This window comes from Capra hircus, chromosome 15 (assembly GCF_001704415.2).
Source record: "Capra hircus breed San Clemente chromosome 15, ASM170441v1, whole genome shotgun sequence".
In the NCBI taxonomy this organism is placed as follows: domain Eukaryota; kingdom Metazoa; phylum Chordata; class Mammalia; order Artiodactyla; family Bovidae; genus Capra; species Capra hircus.
In genome coordinates this window covers 25641605-25659723 of record NC_030822.1, presented here as the reverse complement: position 1 = coordinate 25659723, position 18119 = coordinate 25641605, and the positions used below count along the sequence as shown (strand labels likewise).

At 36.4% G+C, this 18119-nt stretch overlaps 1 protein-coding gene across 2 annotated transcripts in view; it reads left to right on the top strand.

Annotated features, from left to right (window-relative positions):
• ANO3 (anoctamin 3) overlaps positions 1-18119 on the top strand; it is a 292092-nt gene that overhangs the window by 233284 nt on the left and 40689 nt on the right. For both annotated transcript variants that reach the window (XM_005690016.3, XM_013969793.2), the window contains 3 exons: positions 49-189; positions 722-886; positions 14683-14719. In XM_005690016.3, coding sequence (XP_005690073.1) covers positions 49-189; positions 722-886; positions 14683-14719 — 343 coding nt within the window. The remainder of the gene's footprint in view (positions 1-48; positions 190-721; positions 887-14682; positions 14720-18119) is intronic.

Genomic DNA, 18119 nt, shown 5'->3' with positions numbered 1-18119 from the left:
TTCAAATTTATGCCTTAGATATTTAATTAACTTTAGTTTTTCTCATAGGAAACCCTTCGTCCCCAGTTCGAGGCAAAGTATTACAAGATGGAGCGAGTGAATCCTATCAGTGGAAAACCTGAACCACATCAGCCTTCCTCAGACAAAGTCACTCGTCTTCTTGTTTCTATCTCAGGAATATTCTTCATGGTAAAGTAGAACCATCAATCTCAGAATATTGTGGGATTCCAGGTTTAGAAAGAAGTTCTAAAATACCAACTCATTTTGTGACCCTGAGGGGGTAAGAAACTGTATCCTGTTCAGTATGTTGGTGGTACATACATACTATTAAAATAAAAATTACAGCAGGTCATGCAGTAATTGCAGAAGGAGTTTGTATATATTTTTAAATAAAATACTGTCTGGGAGAAACAAAGATCATCTAAGAAAAAATGGAAATTATGTAAGTCGTCCTAAAATTAGATCCTCTGCTTTAAAACCGAGCAATCATGTGACAGTTGAGATTTGAACAACATATCACACTAAAACAACTGAGTCTTACACTGTTTGTTTTGACTCTAATGTAACTCAGTTCTTTAAAGGAAATTTTAAATTTATGTACGCTTTCTTGGAAAAGTAAATTTCTTTAGCTTTGGGGGTCAATGTTTTGGATCTATGTTGCTGCTTTTATTTTTTCAATAATGCAAAACATGGATGTCTCTTCCGGTCTCCCATTTTGTAGATTTCTCTGGTGATCACTGCAGTGTTTGCAGTTGTGGTGTATCGCCTGGTTGTCATGGAACAGTTTGCATCATTCAAGTGGAATTTCATCAAACAACACTGGCAGTTTGCAACTTCCGCTGCTGCAGTCTGTATCAATTTTGTAATCATTATGGCACTGAATGTTGTAAGTGTTTACAATTTTTCAGTAGGTGTCAAGTGGGTGAATAGAGGAAAGGTCTGTGTTTCCTTTATATTTGCATTGGATTTATAAGAAGCCAAAATAAGGCCAAGTATCATTTCTGGCAAAGACAAGTTTGGCTTAACAGGAAGTATTTCATTTATGTGGTTTACATGATTTTTTAAAAAATTAAAATCCATGATAGTTGTATTGTCTTCCTTGCTCTCTGAATTTATAGTTTATTTATTTGTTTTTATTTTTGGTGTGCTGGGTCTTTGTTGCTTTGCACAGGATTTATCTAGTTGCAACAAGCAAGGGCTGCTCTTCTTGGTAGCGCCCTGGCTTCTCATTGCGGTGGCTTCTCTTGTGGAGCACCAGTCCTAGGACCATGAACTTCAGCAGCTTTGACACACAGGTGCGTGTGGAATCTTCCCAAACCAGGGATCGAACCAGTGTCCCCTGAATTGGCAGTGGATTCCTATCCACTGCACCAGCAGGGAAGTCTTGGGTTTATAACTTGGTTTAGTGATAGCTTCCACTCATCAAGTATCTAGTGTGTGCTGGAAATGGTGCTATGCTCTTTTTATTCATGATGCTATGCTCTTTTCACTCAGATAAGGAATTGTTAAGATTAGAAAACCAGTCCAACAAATTCAAACTGTGAGAATTTATTGGAAAGATATAGGAAATTCTGTTTGAAAGTGTAGCCTTGTTTCCTGCAAGACCTCGTGTGAAAAGGAAAACAGCTTCTCCATTTGCATTTCTCTGAGACTAAGTATTTTTTCCTCCCTTCCTTTCTTCCTTCCTCTTCATCTTTCTGTCTTTCTCTCCCCATTTCTCCTTTCTCTCTCTCTCTTCCTTTCTTCCGTTCCCATCTTTTTTTTTTTTTTTTTTTTTGACAATGATTCTATTTGCATTTGTTTTCATGGGGAAGAGACTGTTTTTATCAGCAAAAGACTATATTGCCTAACAATGGCCTCTGTTTCAGTGTCTGGTGTGCTGGTGCATTGATATGCTTTTCTTATCTTTGTTGACTCTAACTTCATGACCATGTTGGTCAGTTTCTATAGTTTATTTAACTTAGATCATCCAGTATTTTAATGTGCTAATTTCTCAGAGAGTGCATGTAATTGGTTCAACATCATATATACCAATTAACTTGTGAACCAAATATCTGTGGCTGAGAGGACATTATGCTTAGGTCTGCCTCTTTAGCAAGGTCTGTGGTTGGGGTCCTATTTTCTCTGAAAACAGAAGGCATTGACTGGCTCATTTAGAACAATTCATTTCCTTTAATTCTTCCAACACCACCACAAGGTCAATATTCTCTTCATTATATAAATAAGGAAACTACAGTTCAGAGAGCTTAAATAACTTGTCCCAGATTGTGCATTTAGTAAGTATTAGTGCTTTCATATTTATTTACATGATAATTCATGTAGAGAGCTGACCAATACATAAACAGGTAATATGCATCTGGCTCCAACCTAGATTGACACTGGTGTTATATAATTAGTCGAGAAGGGACTGGAATAATTTTCTATTTAACTTTAAAATAATCAGGGAAGTTCTTAAGTGAAAGTGAACAGTCACTTCAAGAAATGGGTAAATTTCAACGCAAGGACAATAGTTAATATTTTCTACTGGAGTTTGCTTTCTTCGGGTTCAGTTTATTTGCAGAAGGAGAATATTTTTTTACTATATCTCCAAGTAAGCCATACAGTATTTTAATTTATGCTTTTGACTCATGGATTGAAATGAACAATAAACATAGAAAAACTACAGAGTTAGGATTAAGAGGCCTGTGTGGTAATCTATCAAAGATAGTATAGGTTGGATGTTGCATAAAATCACCACAGTGAAAGAGGAGCCATTCGCAGCATGGATTTTATACAACAGATTTTTTTATCTTTCATTCTTATTTTAACTCTTCTAGCAGATAGTGAAAGAAAAATTGTTTATCTAAGGAAAAGAAGGCTTTAGTGTTAATGTAGTTATTTCTAGGTAACACTAGTGATAAGCTAGTATGACTTTAAATTGATTCATTTTCCTAATCTTGGTAGGTTGGTTGAATATTAAATTTTAATATTATTTAAGTACAGGACATACAGTTACATAAGAAGGATATACAATTTCACTTGATTTCAATTGGAACACACTTGTGTTTTGAAGAATGACAATAAAATGTTAATAGTGGTTATATTTCAAGAGTGGGATAATGTTTGGTTTAATATTTTTTTCTGTTCATTCAAATGTTTTTCTCTATATGTAGGTTTTGGTTTATAATCAGAAAAAATAATCTTTACTTTTAATACATTCGACCATGATATAAAATCTGCAACAAATCAGAATTGGAATGTACTTTACTTTTACTTTGTATATAAGTCACTCATGAAACCACAGCCACTTGGGTAGCTTTAGGTAGCAATTTCAGGTCATTTTTAAAATTTTGTCTTTTACCAAGTAAACAAAAGGCTTGCTGATGGCTGCATAGCATCCCAGGACACTCACACGCAGGCGTGCACACACGCACACACTCTCTCTCTGTCTCTTTCTCTCTCTCTCTGTTCCTTCTGTTCTCATTGTTGCTCTACCCCTCTCTCCTGCCCCTCTGAACACTGTCCAGGCTTTCATCAGTTTGTATTGTCAGTTCCTCAACATACTGTCCAGATAAAAAGTAATGGACTTTAAACACAGACAAAACAAAGATTTGCTCCTTGACCTGTGTGATCCTGACTACCCTGCATAACATCTTTGAACTTTAATTTCTTGATCTTTCAAATGAGGGTAATAGGACAAATGCCTAGGGGGATTGAAAGATGGAATGAAATCTGCTTCTAGTGAATAGAAGTGTTCAATAAGTGCTCATTTTCTTCCTATTTGTTCAATGCTTTGAATTTTTATTTCTCTTTATAAGTCTATTTATACTCTTACTTCCTTTCCTACAAAATACCACATTTTCTTTATTTTTTTCCATTTTTCTCATCTTCAAATAATAGAGTTTGATTATTGCCCTTTAGTTCAAGATACAGGAATGCTGATGATCTTTCCTTTGATCCTTCTAAATTCTTCAGGCCATATCTGCATTTGTTAATAATTTTTTACTCTTTGTTCTTTAAAAATTATCTGCTACCTATAAATATGTATATACTCATAGTGCTGGTAGAGAGAAAATGAATCACATATAGGTTGTTGTATTATGTGTTTTCATCAAATATATGTCTAAATATAAGAAAATTGAAATGTTTACTTATTTCATACAGAAATCATACCATTACACTATGGTAATTTCAGTAGTCTTGTTCTTTTATATGTCTTAATTTTAGTTTCTCCTTTTTTAAACCCATTATTTATTAGCATTGACTATAAAATAACCACATTGTTCTTATAAAACTAATGACAGTATAAGAATATTTAAAATATTAGATGAAAGTCACTTTTCTCAATCCAAAATGCCAGTCTCCTCCCTTCCTACCATAAACTAATTGTACCCATTGGAGATAATCAGTGTTAATGGTTTCATGTCTGTTAATCTCTACTCCCCCCATCAATTATTATTGCCTTCAAAAACGTACCCTGTGTTCCTGTGTCTATTTGGCAATTTGTTCCAGAGACCTACCGATCTTCAAATACATCTTAAGTACTGAAATGGGCTCATATTTTTGAAGATGAACAATATTTCACAGACAAAAACAATGAAGAAGCCAAATGCGATTAATTATTTTTTGCTTGAGAAGGCAAGCATGACATCTCTGGTTACAGAGCTTCCAGATTCAGTGTTCAATCCTTAGTCCCTACCCAGAAAATTACTGATCTTTTCAGTTAAACTGAAGGACTTGTTACTATCAGAACCACATTTGAATTAATTAGGAACTTTTATCTTCAACATTTTCCCTACAAGTTCAGATCAGTTCAGTTGCTCAGTCGTGTCCGACTCTTTGCGACCCCATGAACCGCAGCTTGCTAGGCCTCCCTGTCCATCACCAACTCCCGGAGTTCACTCAGACTCATGTCCATTGAGTCAATGATGCCATCCAACCATCTCATCCTCTGTCGTCCCCTTCTCCTCCTGCCCTCAATCTTTCCCAGCATCAGGGTCTTTTCCAATGAGTTAGCTCTTTGCATGAGGTGGCCAAAGTATTGGATTTTCAGCTTCAACATCAGTCCCTCCAATGAACACCCACGACTGACCTCCATTAGGATAAACTAGTTGGATCTCCTTGCAGTCCGAGGGACTCTCAAGAGTCTTCTCCAACACCACATTTCAAAAGCATCAATTCTTTGGTGCTCAGCTTTCTTTATAGTTTAACTCTCACATCCATACCACTGGAAAAACCATAGCCTTGACTAGATGGACCTTTGTTGGCAAAGTAATGTCTCTGCTTTTTAATATGCTATATAGGTTGGTCATAACTTTCCTTCCAGGGAGTAAGTGTCTTTTAATTTCATGGCTGCAATCACCATCTCCAGTGATTTTGGAGCCCCCCAAAATAAATTCAGCCACTGTTTTCACTGTTTCCCCATCTATTTGCCATGAAGTGATGGGATTGGATGCTATGATCTTAGTTTTCTGAATGTTGAGCTTTAAGCCAACTTTTTCACTCTCCTCTTTTACTTTCATCAAGAGGCTCTTTAGTTCTTCAGTCTCTTCCATAGGGGTGGTGTCATCTTCATATCTGAGGTTATTGATATTCCTCCCGGCAATCTTGATTCCAGCTTGTGCTTCCTTCAGCCCAGCATTTCTCATGATGTACTCTGCATATAAGTTAAATAAGCAGGGTGACAATATACAGCCTTGATGTACTCCTTTTCCTATTTGGAACCAGTCTGTTGTTCCATGTCCAGTTCTAACTGTTGCTTTCTGACCTGTATACAGGTTTCTCTAGAGACAGGTCAGGTGGTCTGGTATTCCCATCTCTTTCATAATTTTCCACAGTTTATTTTGATACACACAGTCAAAGGCTTTGGGATAGTCAATAAAGCAGAAATAGATGTTTTTCTGGAACTCTCTTGCTTTTTTGATGATCCAGCTGATGTTGGCAATTTGATCTGTGGTTCTTCTGCCTTTCCTAAAACCAGCTCAAACATCTGGAAGTTCACGGTTCACATATCGCTGAAGCCTGGCTTGGAGAATTTTAAGCATTACTTTACTAGCGTGTGAGATGAGTGCAATTGTGCAGTAGTTTCAGCATTCTTTGGCATTCTTCTTATTATCAGTGATACTGCAAAAAACTGAAATTTGATGAAAGTTTCCAGTGATGTACCACACTCCAGTTTTGTATTATTCCAGGTGCTTCTCAATCCCCAGTCCTTTGACCTCTGATTCTACACCCCCTCTATTTTGTCTCCTCAGTGACCACTCCTTTCTGAGAATCACAATTAACCCTCCAACATACACTCCTCTCATAGGTTCAGACACAGCTTCTTCTCACTAAGTTTGTATTTTTGATGAGGTTTAATGTATTCTCTCTTCCAAAGTACTTGCATTTTACAGATAAAAAAGACCTCTAGAGACAGGTGAAGACAGTACTCTTTTTATTATAAAAACCATCCTTTGAGATCCTTAAAATCCCACTCTGTGTGTGTGTGTGTGTGTGTGTGTGTGTGTGTGTGTGTGTGTGTATGTATGCGTGAGCTCAGTGGTGTCCAATGGACTGTAGCCCACCAGGCTCCCACTAGCTCTACTTCTTTAAATACAAAAGTCCATGTAAATGCCTAGAGCTAAGAAACAAGCATCCATAGTTCCCAGGTGAAAAACAGCTGACTTTTCTTTTTTAAAAGTTTATTTCTACTTGTTGAACGTTTGGCATAGAGATAGGGATTCTTGGAAGTGAAATAGGCCATACAACTTGTCCTTTGTCCTTGCAACTAACTCAGGAGAAAATTTTGAAATGGATTTAGCATCAGGCAAGAACTATGTGACAGAGGATGAGATAATTGGATGGCATTACTGACTCGATGGACATGAGTCTGAGCATGCTCCGGGAGGTGGTGATGGACAGGGAAGCCTGGAGTGCTGCAGTCCATGGGGTCACAGAGTCAGAAACAGCGGAGCGACTGAACTGAAGAACTATGCAGTCTACTCAACAAATGTGAAGGGAATGTTACATTTCTCAGATTCAATCCATATAAAATATTCCTTCTGAATTTATGCATTTCCTTCCTTCTCAGGATGTTCAGGCACTCCACAGATTATCAAACAGTCCTATCAAACACCTTAACACACAGGATTTATTTAAAAGCTTAAACAAATAAGGATAGATGAATATCAATTGATATCAAAATATCAGATCCTTTAAAAAACATACCACCAAAAGGATTCACCTGGAATACCAAATGCTACCTTTTGCTATTTTCAGACCAACACTAAATATACAGCTCATGGAAATGTACTTTTTGTTCTTTAATAACTTGACTACGTGAAACTATATTCCCCAAATGAAGGATTTGGACTCGGTCAAAATACCCTATTAAATCTAATATGTTTTTTGGCTATAAGTCATATACATGAAATTACAAAATAAGTGCATGGAAAATAGTTTAAATCAGCCAAATATGTTTAATTGGAGCTTTTCCTATTTAATGTACACAGACTGAAACCTTAAGTCATTATTTATGCACTACTTTTGTCTCCATCTTATCAGTGACTAAGGAGAACTGTGCTTCCATAACGTCTCTCCTATTCACTCCCTGCTCCTCAGGCTCGCTTCTGCTTCCTTAGTCCAGCCAGCTACTTATCATTTTTAACTTGGACTGGTGCCACAGCCTTCTAACTGATTAGTCTTCCTGTCTGTATTTTCACCTCTTCCCATCTCCCTTTCACTCCACTGCTGCGATCGCCTTTCTAAATTGCAAATTTGATCATTGTAATTTTGTACTCGAATCTGCCTAACAGGTTCCCACTGCCTCTGATAGCAATGGCAAGGAGGGTTTCCATTATTAAAATCGGTTTTCCCTTCTCTCCTCATTTGGTGGTGTGTCCTGTCCCCTCCCTGTCTGTCACACTCTGCACTGCAGCCTACTGACTCACTTGTGCTTGCTCCCTGGCATTCTACTATTTCACACCCATTTCCTGGTTCACAGCGCTTCCTCTCTTGGCCTTTATTTCCTTTTATCTCCTTGGAGAATATCTCTTCATCTTTGAAAATTCCAGTTAAGGATCACTTCCTTCTTAAAATATTTCTCAGTTCCATATGTGAAATAATCTCTTCTTTGTGTCTCATAGGTACTTGGGCAGGTCTATTCTCCATTTTTATCAGATTCTCCTGGTAGGATTAAACAATCCCTTTTGTGACCATTCTTCTGTTATAGTGCTTGGGACATGCCTTTTCTCCCACTATCAGGGTATCAACTCAAGAACTGGGACTGTAGCTTCCTCGTGTTTGTATCTCCAGGTCTTGCTGAATGACTAAAAGACATTTAGAATATATTTTTGAAGACACTTAAAATATTTTATTCTTCAAATATCCTAGCATTTTGAATATCACATGTGGTCAAAATTATTTTTGTTATTAGAATTATATTTTCAGTGTCTTTCAGGTTTTCTGCCCTTGTTATTTTCATTCAAATTAATAATCAAAGTATACCATTCTCTAAGCTTTTAAAATAGGTGGATCAAGCCATTCCTAAAGAAATGTTCAATTTGGGAGTGAGATATGGGTCAAGATAATAAAAATTTGATGACAGCCCATTTCACAGATCATAAAAGTAACTTAAAGGATTGTTTCCTGTTTTTTATTCATCAAATCACCTGAAACACTTTTGAAAAACTACAGATCCCCGAGTCTCATTCAGAATCTTCTTTGTAGGACTATGAAGTCTGTTTTTAAAACAAAAAATAACCCGTAATGCTCTCCAAGTGATTCTGATCCAGTCAGTCCCGAAAATAGCATTACAAAATCAGTGATTTAAGGGATATAAGGTAATTTTGACACACAGCCAAGATCAGAAATCACATATTTCAAATACAGATTACAAATAATTTAACAGTAGCTAAAATTTCAAGTTATTATCTTTAACATCTTTTACCAGGAGGACAGCTAAAAAACTTTAAAGTCAGAATTTAAAACCAGGATTTTCTTTTTATAAATCCCATCACCCTCTTTCTTCTTTATTTTACTGACCCTGAAAATATGCTATTGAAGATACCATAAATAGCATGCTTAGCCATCATTAGGAAATATTTCCAAAAAGTTTTTAATAAAAATTTAAAATGCAGTTATTTTAAAAATATATGTTCTTGTTGCTTGACAACAAGATTCTTAATTCTTAATTTATCTTAATTCTTAATTAATTAATTATTAATTAATTTAAGAATAGATTGCAATAGTATGACAGCTGTCTGGTCTCATGATTAATCCATAATTTTGAAGAAAAAAATAGAAACATCACAGCAGAAGTACTCTTATAGTTTGAAATAGCTGGAATTAAGCCAATTAAACTATTTCAGCATTGCCAATAAAAGGATAAATTCCTTTTGATATTCCTCCTCTTATTTTAGAATCCATGTGCCATGCATAGAGCTTGCTTTAACCAAAAAAAAAAGAAAGAAAACCCTTGAATATACTGGGCTGTTTTAAGTACTCCATGCTGGTTCTGGACTCATCCACATTATTTATTTATATTTTGCCACTTTATTTTTTCGATTGAAGGATATTTGCTTTACAGAATTTTGTGGTTTTCTGTCATACATCAGGAATTGGCCATGGGTACACCCATGTCCACTCCCTCCCGAGCCTCCCTTCCATCTCCCCCGATATCTGTAGGTCCGTTCTCTGTCTGTTTCTCCATTGCTGCCCTGAAAATAAATTCATCAGTAGTATCTTTCTAGATTCCGTATATATGTGTCAGTATATGATATTTATATTTCTCTTTCTGACTTACTTCACTCTATCTAGTAGGCTCTAGGTTCATCCATCTCATTAGAACTGACTAAAATCCATTCCTTTTTATGACTAATATTCCATTGTATATAGGTACCACTGTTTATTTATCCATTCATCTGGCAGTGGACATCTAGTTTGCTTCCATGTTCTAGCTGTTGTAAATAGTGCTGCATTGAACATTGAGGTACGTGTATCTTTTTCAATTTTGGTTTCCTCAGGGTATATGCCCAGGAGTTGGATTGCTGGGTCATATGGTGGTTTTATTACTAGTTTTTTTTTTTTTTTTAATTCCTAGTTTTTTAAGGACTCTCCATACTGTCTTCTATAGTGGCTGTATCAAGTTACTTTCCCACCAGCAGTGCAAGAGGGTTCTCTTTTCTCCACACCCTCTCCATCATTTATTGTTTGTAGACATTTTGATGACGGCCATCCTGACTGGTGTGAGGTGGTATCTCATTGTAGTTTTGATTTGCAGTTCTCTGATAATGAGAGATGTTGAGCATCTTTTCATGTGTTTGTTAGCCATCTGTACGTCTTCTTTGGAGAAATGTCTGTGTAGGTCTTTTTCCCACTTTTTGATTGGGTTATTTGTTTTTCTGATATTGAATTGTATGAGCTGCTTGTGTATTTTGGAAATTATTTGTCAGCTGTTTCCTTTGCTATAATTTTCTCCCATTCTGAGGGTTATCTTTTCACCTTGTTTGTATTTTCCTTTGCTGTGCAAAAGCTTTAAGTTTAATTAGGTCCCACTTATTTACTTTTGTTTTTATTACTCTAGGAGGTGGGTCATAGAAGATCTTGCTTTGATTTATGTCATCGAGTAATCTGCCTATGTTTTCTTCTAAGAGTTTTATAGTTTCTGGTCTTAAAAGTAGGTTTTTAATTCATTTTGACTTTATCCTTGTGTATGGCATTAGTAAGTGTTCTAATTTCATTCTTTTGCACATAGCTGTCCGTTTTTCCCAGCACCACTTGCTGAAGAGGCTTATCTTTGCCCCATTGTATATTTTTGCCTCCTTTGTAAAAAATAAGGTACCCATAGGGTGTGGGTTTTATCTCTGGGCTCTCTATCTTGTTCCATTGGTCTATATTTCTGTTTTTGTGCCAGTACCATATTGTCTTGATGACTGTAGCTTTGTAGTATTGGACTCTTCCACAGATTAATTCCCTTCTGTTTCTAGAGTCCAGAGTATGCATTCCTATGTTTCTTCCATGGGCCTGATCCCCAAAGACCTCAAAATGTACCCAGGTTTCCTTAACCGATAATTACAATGCAAAAAGGTTATTATGAAATAGGGTGGATCAAAGTGTTGGACCACACATCTTGACCTCAAAAGGAAACAATGACAAATGACTTAAGAAGATTAGCTTTTTTAAATGTATTTGTTTAGTTTGCTCATGTGTATGTCAATGATTTCTAGAAATTCAAAAAGGAGAATTCCTAGAAAAGTGAAGTTTCTTTTTGATTCTGCATTTGTCCATTTGGAGCTCCTTTTTACAATGAAAGTTAGATTGTGAGCATCTAACTTGGAGATGAAGAGCATTACAGCAAACGTAGAACTCCTGAATTTTGCCCCTTCACAGCAAATGCCTTTGCCACTTTTTTCCCAATTGATTTCTCATAACACCCTAAAACAAAGCATTATTTGGGGAGATGATGACTTTTTCAGCTTAGAATGCATTCTGAAGTCCTCATCACAGCCTGTGAGACACCAAAAAAGTATTTCCCTCCGAGATCTCTCTGATTCATGTATTACTTCCTTTGTACCTCCACCCCATCGCTCTTATTCCTCCACCTTCAGGAGCCACACCAAGTGCACGGCAGGCTCAGGCATTTGCACTCACTGTTTCTATGTCTACCAGTTACTTAGCCCCATCTCTGTCTGGCTCCCTTACTCCAAGTAGCTCTCTGCTCAGAGGTCTCCCTCTCTTAGAGGTTTCCCTGACCAGCCTCTACATAGCACTCCACCGCTCTGTACCCATCAGCCTGCTTCATCTCTCCTCTTAGTACTTGGCATCTCCTGGCCAAGTACATGTTTCTTTGTCATATGTCTCTGAGAATCAGAATTTAAATTCCATAATGGTAGAGACTATACTTGATTCACTGTCATTTGGTTCCCTGGATAGTACCTGACTCATTAGAAATTTTGACTACGCAGAGAAGGCAAAGGCACCTCACTCCAGTACTCTTGCCTGGAAAATCCCATGGGAGGAGGAGCCTGGTAGGTTGCAGTCCATGGAGTCGCGAAGAGTGGGACACGACTGAGCGATTTCACTTTCACTTTTCACTTTCATGCATTGGAAAAGGAATGACAACCCACTCCAGTGTTTTTGCCTGGAGAATCCCAGGGACGGGGGAGCCTGGTGGGCTGCCATCTCTGGGGTCGCACAGAGTCAGACACGAGTGGTGTGACTTAGCAGCAGCAGCACATGACTAAGAGAATATTGGCTTACTGAAATGGACTCGTGAATGACTTTTAAAAGCTTGGGTTCGTTATATGGTATTTCATATATTTTTAAAATTTATTTTGTTTATATATGTATTTTAAACACACACATATATTGATATATATATATATGTATAATGATGCAGATTCATATAATGTATACATACACTCTTTCATGAATTCTTCTTCCTGTCCAACTCTTTGTGACCCCATGGATTGTAGCCCACCAGGCTCCTCTGTCCATGGGATTTCCCTGGCAAGAATACTGGAGTGGGTTGCTATTTCCTACTCCAGGGGATCTTCCCAGCCTAGAGTTTGAACCCTGAAGGTGTCTTTTGCTTCTCCTGCATTAGCAGGTGGATTCTTTACCACCACAACACCTGGGGAGCCCCCATACATTCTCTACCTGTATATAATGTAGTAAGCAGAACAATTGACCCTGAATCTCTTTACTTTCTCCTCCCTCAATTATATCTCCATTCCACCACACACACACACACACACAACTTCCCCTGTCAAGGCTGCTGTCATATACCATCTAGTTGGTTATATTTAAATTATAGTTTCTTCGTACACTTTGTGGGTGAGTTAATGAGTCACACTGCAAGGACTTTTTTGTAGTTTATCATCATGACAGTGCCAATAGGCTGTAGCATTTGGGCCTTGGATGGTATAGGCTCTCCACTACTCTAGATACCCTTCCAAAAGTGGTATTTCCAGGGTGGGACAGTGTCTTTTCTGACTGGTAAAATTCCTTCATAGGTTATTAGATTATTATAGTCCCTTGGGGCATCAGCTGTCGATATTGCCATCCTGGGTTTATGGGCAGGTCTATGTGCTAAGTGCTAAGACAAAATCTGTTTATGAGACAAGGCATAGCGTAGATGATACAAGAGAGCCTTTATACCAAATACTGACTTTGCTTCTTGCTTAGAAGTATTATCTCAGGCTAGGTACTTAACATTCTAAACCTCAGTTTCCTGTTCCATAAAATCATAACATCTATTTGATAATATTTTTGTAAGGACAAACATAAATAGTATACATTGGGTTGGCCAAAAAGTCCATTCCGGTTTCCATAATAACTTACAGAAAAACCTGAATGATCTTTCTGTACAGCCCATTGGAAAACACTGTTTGGCACCAGCCGGATATTCTAAATGGTAGTTACTTAAGTAAAATTTTCTCTCAGCCCCCATGAGGGCACTTAATTCAGTGCTTGAAGCACAGTAGCTACTCATGGACTATTTGCTGATTGATAAGGCTATCTTATCACACTCTTTGGAGGCCCTTCCCTAATCATCTTAGTTGATAAATGGGCCATGGAAAAGAATAAAGTCAGGAAAACTTTTGTGCTCACAAGTTCAAACTTGTCTAATTTTAAAATTTGAAAATGATAATTTGTGTGTATAGTTCTTTTAAAAAACTGCACCAGGAGTAGAATGAAACTTTTGTACTCAATATAATCTTTCTGTTTGAAGACACCGCTTCAGATCTTAGGAAGAGATGGACTGAATCATGGTTAAGATGAATAATCACATTAGTTCTATTGAATGAGCAGTCAGGGAAGGTGAACAAATTTTAATGTGTCCATATACCTTCTTGATTTTGCATGCTGGTAGGCAGGGTTATTTGAATTTATAGTCTAAAGAATGATTTGTTTAATTTTGGAGTTATGTAGTTATATTTACATGCACGTATATATCACCCTTCTATCTGTAGTAAATATATGCTTCCAGCTGTATTTACTTGTAATATTGTAAAATATGTTTTCTTTCCTTGAGTCTGTATGAGCTGTGGACAGAGTAAGGTGAGACAAGGAGGTGACAAAATATAAAAAATGTTATTAAAATGTTCACGTAACTACAGATTCAACAGAGTTGACTAGTGAATCTTGCTTTAAATAACCATCAAACCAACTTTGTTTTGGGAAACAAAGTGGATTTTGTTTTAAATAACCACCAAACAACTTTGTTGTTTGGGAATGCAACTTTGTTCACTGTCTTTGTCATAATTAGGAAAATTGTTTATCAATAGTAAAGAAGACATAGTTCCACTAAACCTTCCAGTGTAGGAAAAAAGAAAATATAATTTGGTTATCAAATCCCAGGTCAGACATCAACTAGCTGAAAGTCTTTGGGGTATATACAGGTCTCTTCTGTTTGACTTATAAAGCAAAAATAAAGACAGCTAGCAGAAAGGTTATTGCAGAAATCATGTCTGTATATAGCCACGTTTACAACATGTTTTTATTGCATTTGTGTGTTCATGTATATAAAGTACCACATAGTAAGATTTAAAACATGCTTCTTCTTAATTGAAAGAAGTTATACTTTAGATGTTTCATTGAATAGTCTAAATAACAGTATTTTTTATTTTTATTTATTTATTATTTTATTTTATTTATTTATTTTTTTAATAACAGTATTTTTTAAAAGAAAATAACATTAACTGTTTTCTCTTATCACAGGCTTATGAAAAAATTGCTTATCTTCTCACTAATTTAGGTAAGTCCACTTTTCTTACTTCACTCCTTAGTAAGAAAATAACATGGGCATCAGTCTATGGTTTCTTTATATTCTTTAGCATTTTTTATATCAACTTTAGTTAGATAATTGTCAGTAAAATGAAAGAAGGGACCTAGGAAGTTGGAATTCATCATATAACTATAGAGAAGCAATGTATACAGTTACAAAATCCTAGTAGAAATTAACAAACCTAGTTCTGCCTACTTGGGATTGCTTTCCCCCCTACCTTTTCAGTTCTTTGGGATTTTCCCTGCAACATTTATTTTATCACAGTGTCATATTACATGTACACAACTTAAAAGGCAAAAGAGTATTAAGAGATTTATAATAAATACCAGCTCTTTGCCACATTGCTAATTCTTGTTTTCCATATCCCTGAGGTAGTGCTTTCTAGGAGTTTAATCATTGTTTTCTGTTCTTTTCTACCTTATTTCTAAATTGCATGCTACTACTGCCATTCTTGAGTTTTCCAGCTTTGGGAAGTGATTGCCTTCCCGTAATAAAAGACAGGAGCTTCGTACTTTATTCCCGCAGTGTCCTGCTCCTCACACTTCCCCATCCATCTCTAGGTAAAAGCAGATTGCTAATTCTCCTCCTTCCAAAGCAGCATTAGCTTAATGAATAATTGGTGTTCACATCATGTATCTACAGAACTATGCTCATATCTAAGGCATGACGTGTACTGTGGTTGCTTTCTTTCTTATAAGAACTTTATATTTTCGTGAAGCTAATAACAACATTTTTTTTTGCTTGTCTACACATACTTGCCTTGATTTATCCCGAACTTCCTGCCGTAACTCTAAATTCTCTCTAAATACATTAAAAAAACATTAAGTATTGTACTCACTTTCTTCCGAGAGGTATCCTCCCTGAACCACTGTCTACTCCAGTCTCAGTAGGTTACCCTCTGGGCTTGTGTTCAGCTGCATACACTGCTTTGACCAGCACTGTGGTAATTCCTTCACTTTTTATTTTTTCAGTTGGACAAAACTTTTTGGATCCTTTGTTTCTTCTGTTTCAATTTCTTATTTTGCTACATGGAAAATAAATATCTCAAAACCTTGCATGTCAGAAAATACCTTTATTTCTATCCTCAAACTTAAGTTTTGGTCCCCCAATTTGGGTACAAAATTTTTATTACATAGTTGTTTGAGCAGCGATCTTTTATTATTTGAGAACTCAACAGAGCCAAGGCACTGAGCTCAGCTAGACTCTCCTCCTTTACTATTTTGTTTTACATCACAATTCTGTGACAGTAGTATCCCAAGTTTATCGATAAGAAAATCAAGGTAATTAAGTTGCATGCATGCAAAGTTGCTTCAGTCGTGTCCCACGCTGCAACCCTATGGACTGTAGCCGGCCAGGCTCCTCTGTCCATTGGATTCTCCAGACAAGAATTCTGGAGTAGGTTGCCATGCCCTCCCCTAGGATCTTGGTTAAATCCCTCATCAATCTTCCCAACCCAGGGATCAAACCTGCGTATCCTGTGTCTCCTGCCTTGCAGGTGGATTCTTTACCACTGAGCCTCCAGGGAAGCCCAATTAAGTTAAAGGGTAGAATTTAAACTCAGATGTGACAGACTCCGCTGACTGTGGTGGAGTAACTGTATCACTCCATTAGGATGTGTTGCTTGTCTTACGATGTATTTACAGATGCGAGTAACATGAGAAGAGACAACGTATAGGGGGAAGAACTAGCCCCTAGTTCATAGTCTGGCTGATACGGTCACTTGGAAATTACATGACTATGAGCAAGTTTTTTCTTCTTTCCATTCTTTCATCTCTTCTTCTCTCTGCTCCATCTCCTTTTCTTTCTTTTTCTGAGTCTCAGTTTCTTCATTGGTAAAATGAGAATGAGAATAATTCCTGTTTCACTGTCATTGTAGGTTAGCTGCCTGGCACATGACAAGTGCCCCATAAATGGGAATGATCGTTTTCATTTTTCTTTAAACCCTCTGAGCTATAGTTTCTTCAGTTGGGTAATAAAACACTTGAACTAGATATCTCAAGGCTTTCTTCTAGCTCTGATTTCTTATATTTATTTGCTTGTAAAGTATTTTACTCCCAAGATGAAAGCAAGCCTAGGCAAGTAATTTGGGGGAACCATAATATTAATTATAGCAGCAGAATATGCTAATTGCCAGGAATGTCAGCTTTCACTTGATATTTGATTTTTTCCATCTATAACTCATACCATAATGCCTGTGGACTCATAGCTGTCAATTAATAATGAGCTTTATAAATTTAAATTAATAAAATATTGACATTTTGTTTAAAGAAATGTAATGTCATTGCATGTATATATAAAAATAATATGTATGCAATATATATGATATTAAATTCTATATAAATTTAGGCTTGCAAATTTGTGCTTCAAATTAGAAATTAGGTTTAACTTTCTAATTATATAAAATACTTTTAAGACTTTGTTTCTTGATTTCTTTTTTGCCCAAATATTTTATTTTAAAATATCATAAATACACAAAAATCAAAGCTTCAATTCTGTCACATTAAGGTTTTTAAAAGAGAATATATAATATTTGATCCAAAGTGATACTTTTTTCAGCCTAGCTTTTCAGTTTTTAAGAATTAGATCAGAATGGTTGTCAGTTGTTTCAAATAATGAAGTATCTATAATAATGAACAATGATTTATCTGTAGTATTGATTATCTATAAAGATAAACTTGGATTCCAAGAAACAAATTAGGTCAACTGGTGAAAAGAACTTTTATTTTGTCAGAGTTCAATTCAGGAATAAAAGTATCTATGTCAAGGGAACAGCAACAATAAAATCAGATGTCATCATACTCATATTAGGCAAACTAGAATTTAATCTGTATTTGAGAGGGAAAGACAGAGACTTTATACTGATAAAAAACCTATCAGGTCAGTATAATAGTCAGTTTCTATACACATTTCCACCAACCTTCAAAGCATAGAAAGCAAAATATAATAGAAATACACAAATAAATTGACAAATAAACACTCAAAATATAAGCCAAGATATACAGGACTGGAAAAGGTCAGTTTTCATTCCAATCCCAAACAAAGGCAATGCCAAAGAATGCTCAAACTACTGCACAACTGCACTCATCTCACACGCTAGTAAAGTAATGCACAAAATTCTCCAAGCCAGGCTTCAGCAATATGTGAACTGTGAACTCCCTGATGTTCAAGCTGGTTTTAGAAAAGGCAGAGGAAGCAGAGATCAAATTGCCAACATCCGCTGGATCATCAAAAAAGCAAGAGAGTTCCAGAAAAACATTTATTTCTGTTTTATTGGCTATGCCAAAGCCTTTGACTGTGTGGATCACAATAAACTGTGGAAAATTCCAAAAGAGATGGGCATAACAGAGCACTTGGCCTGCCTCTTGAGAAA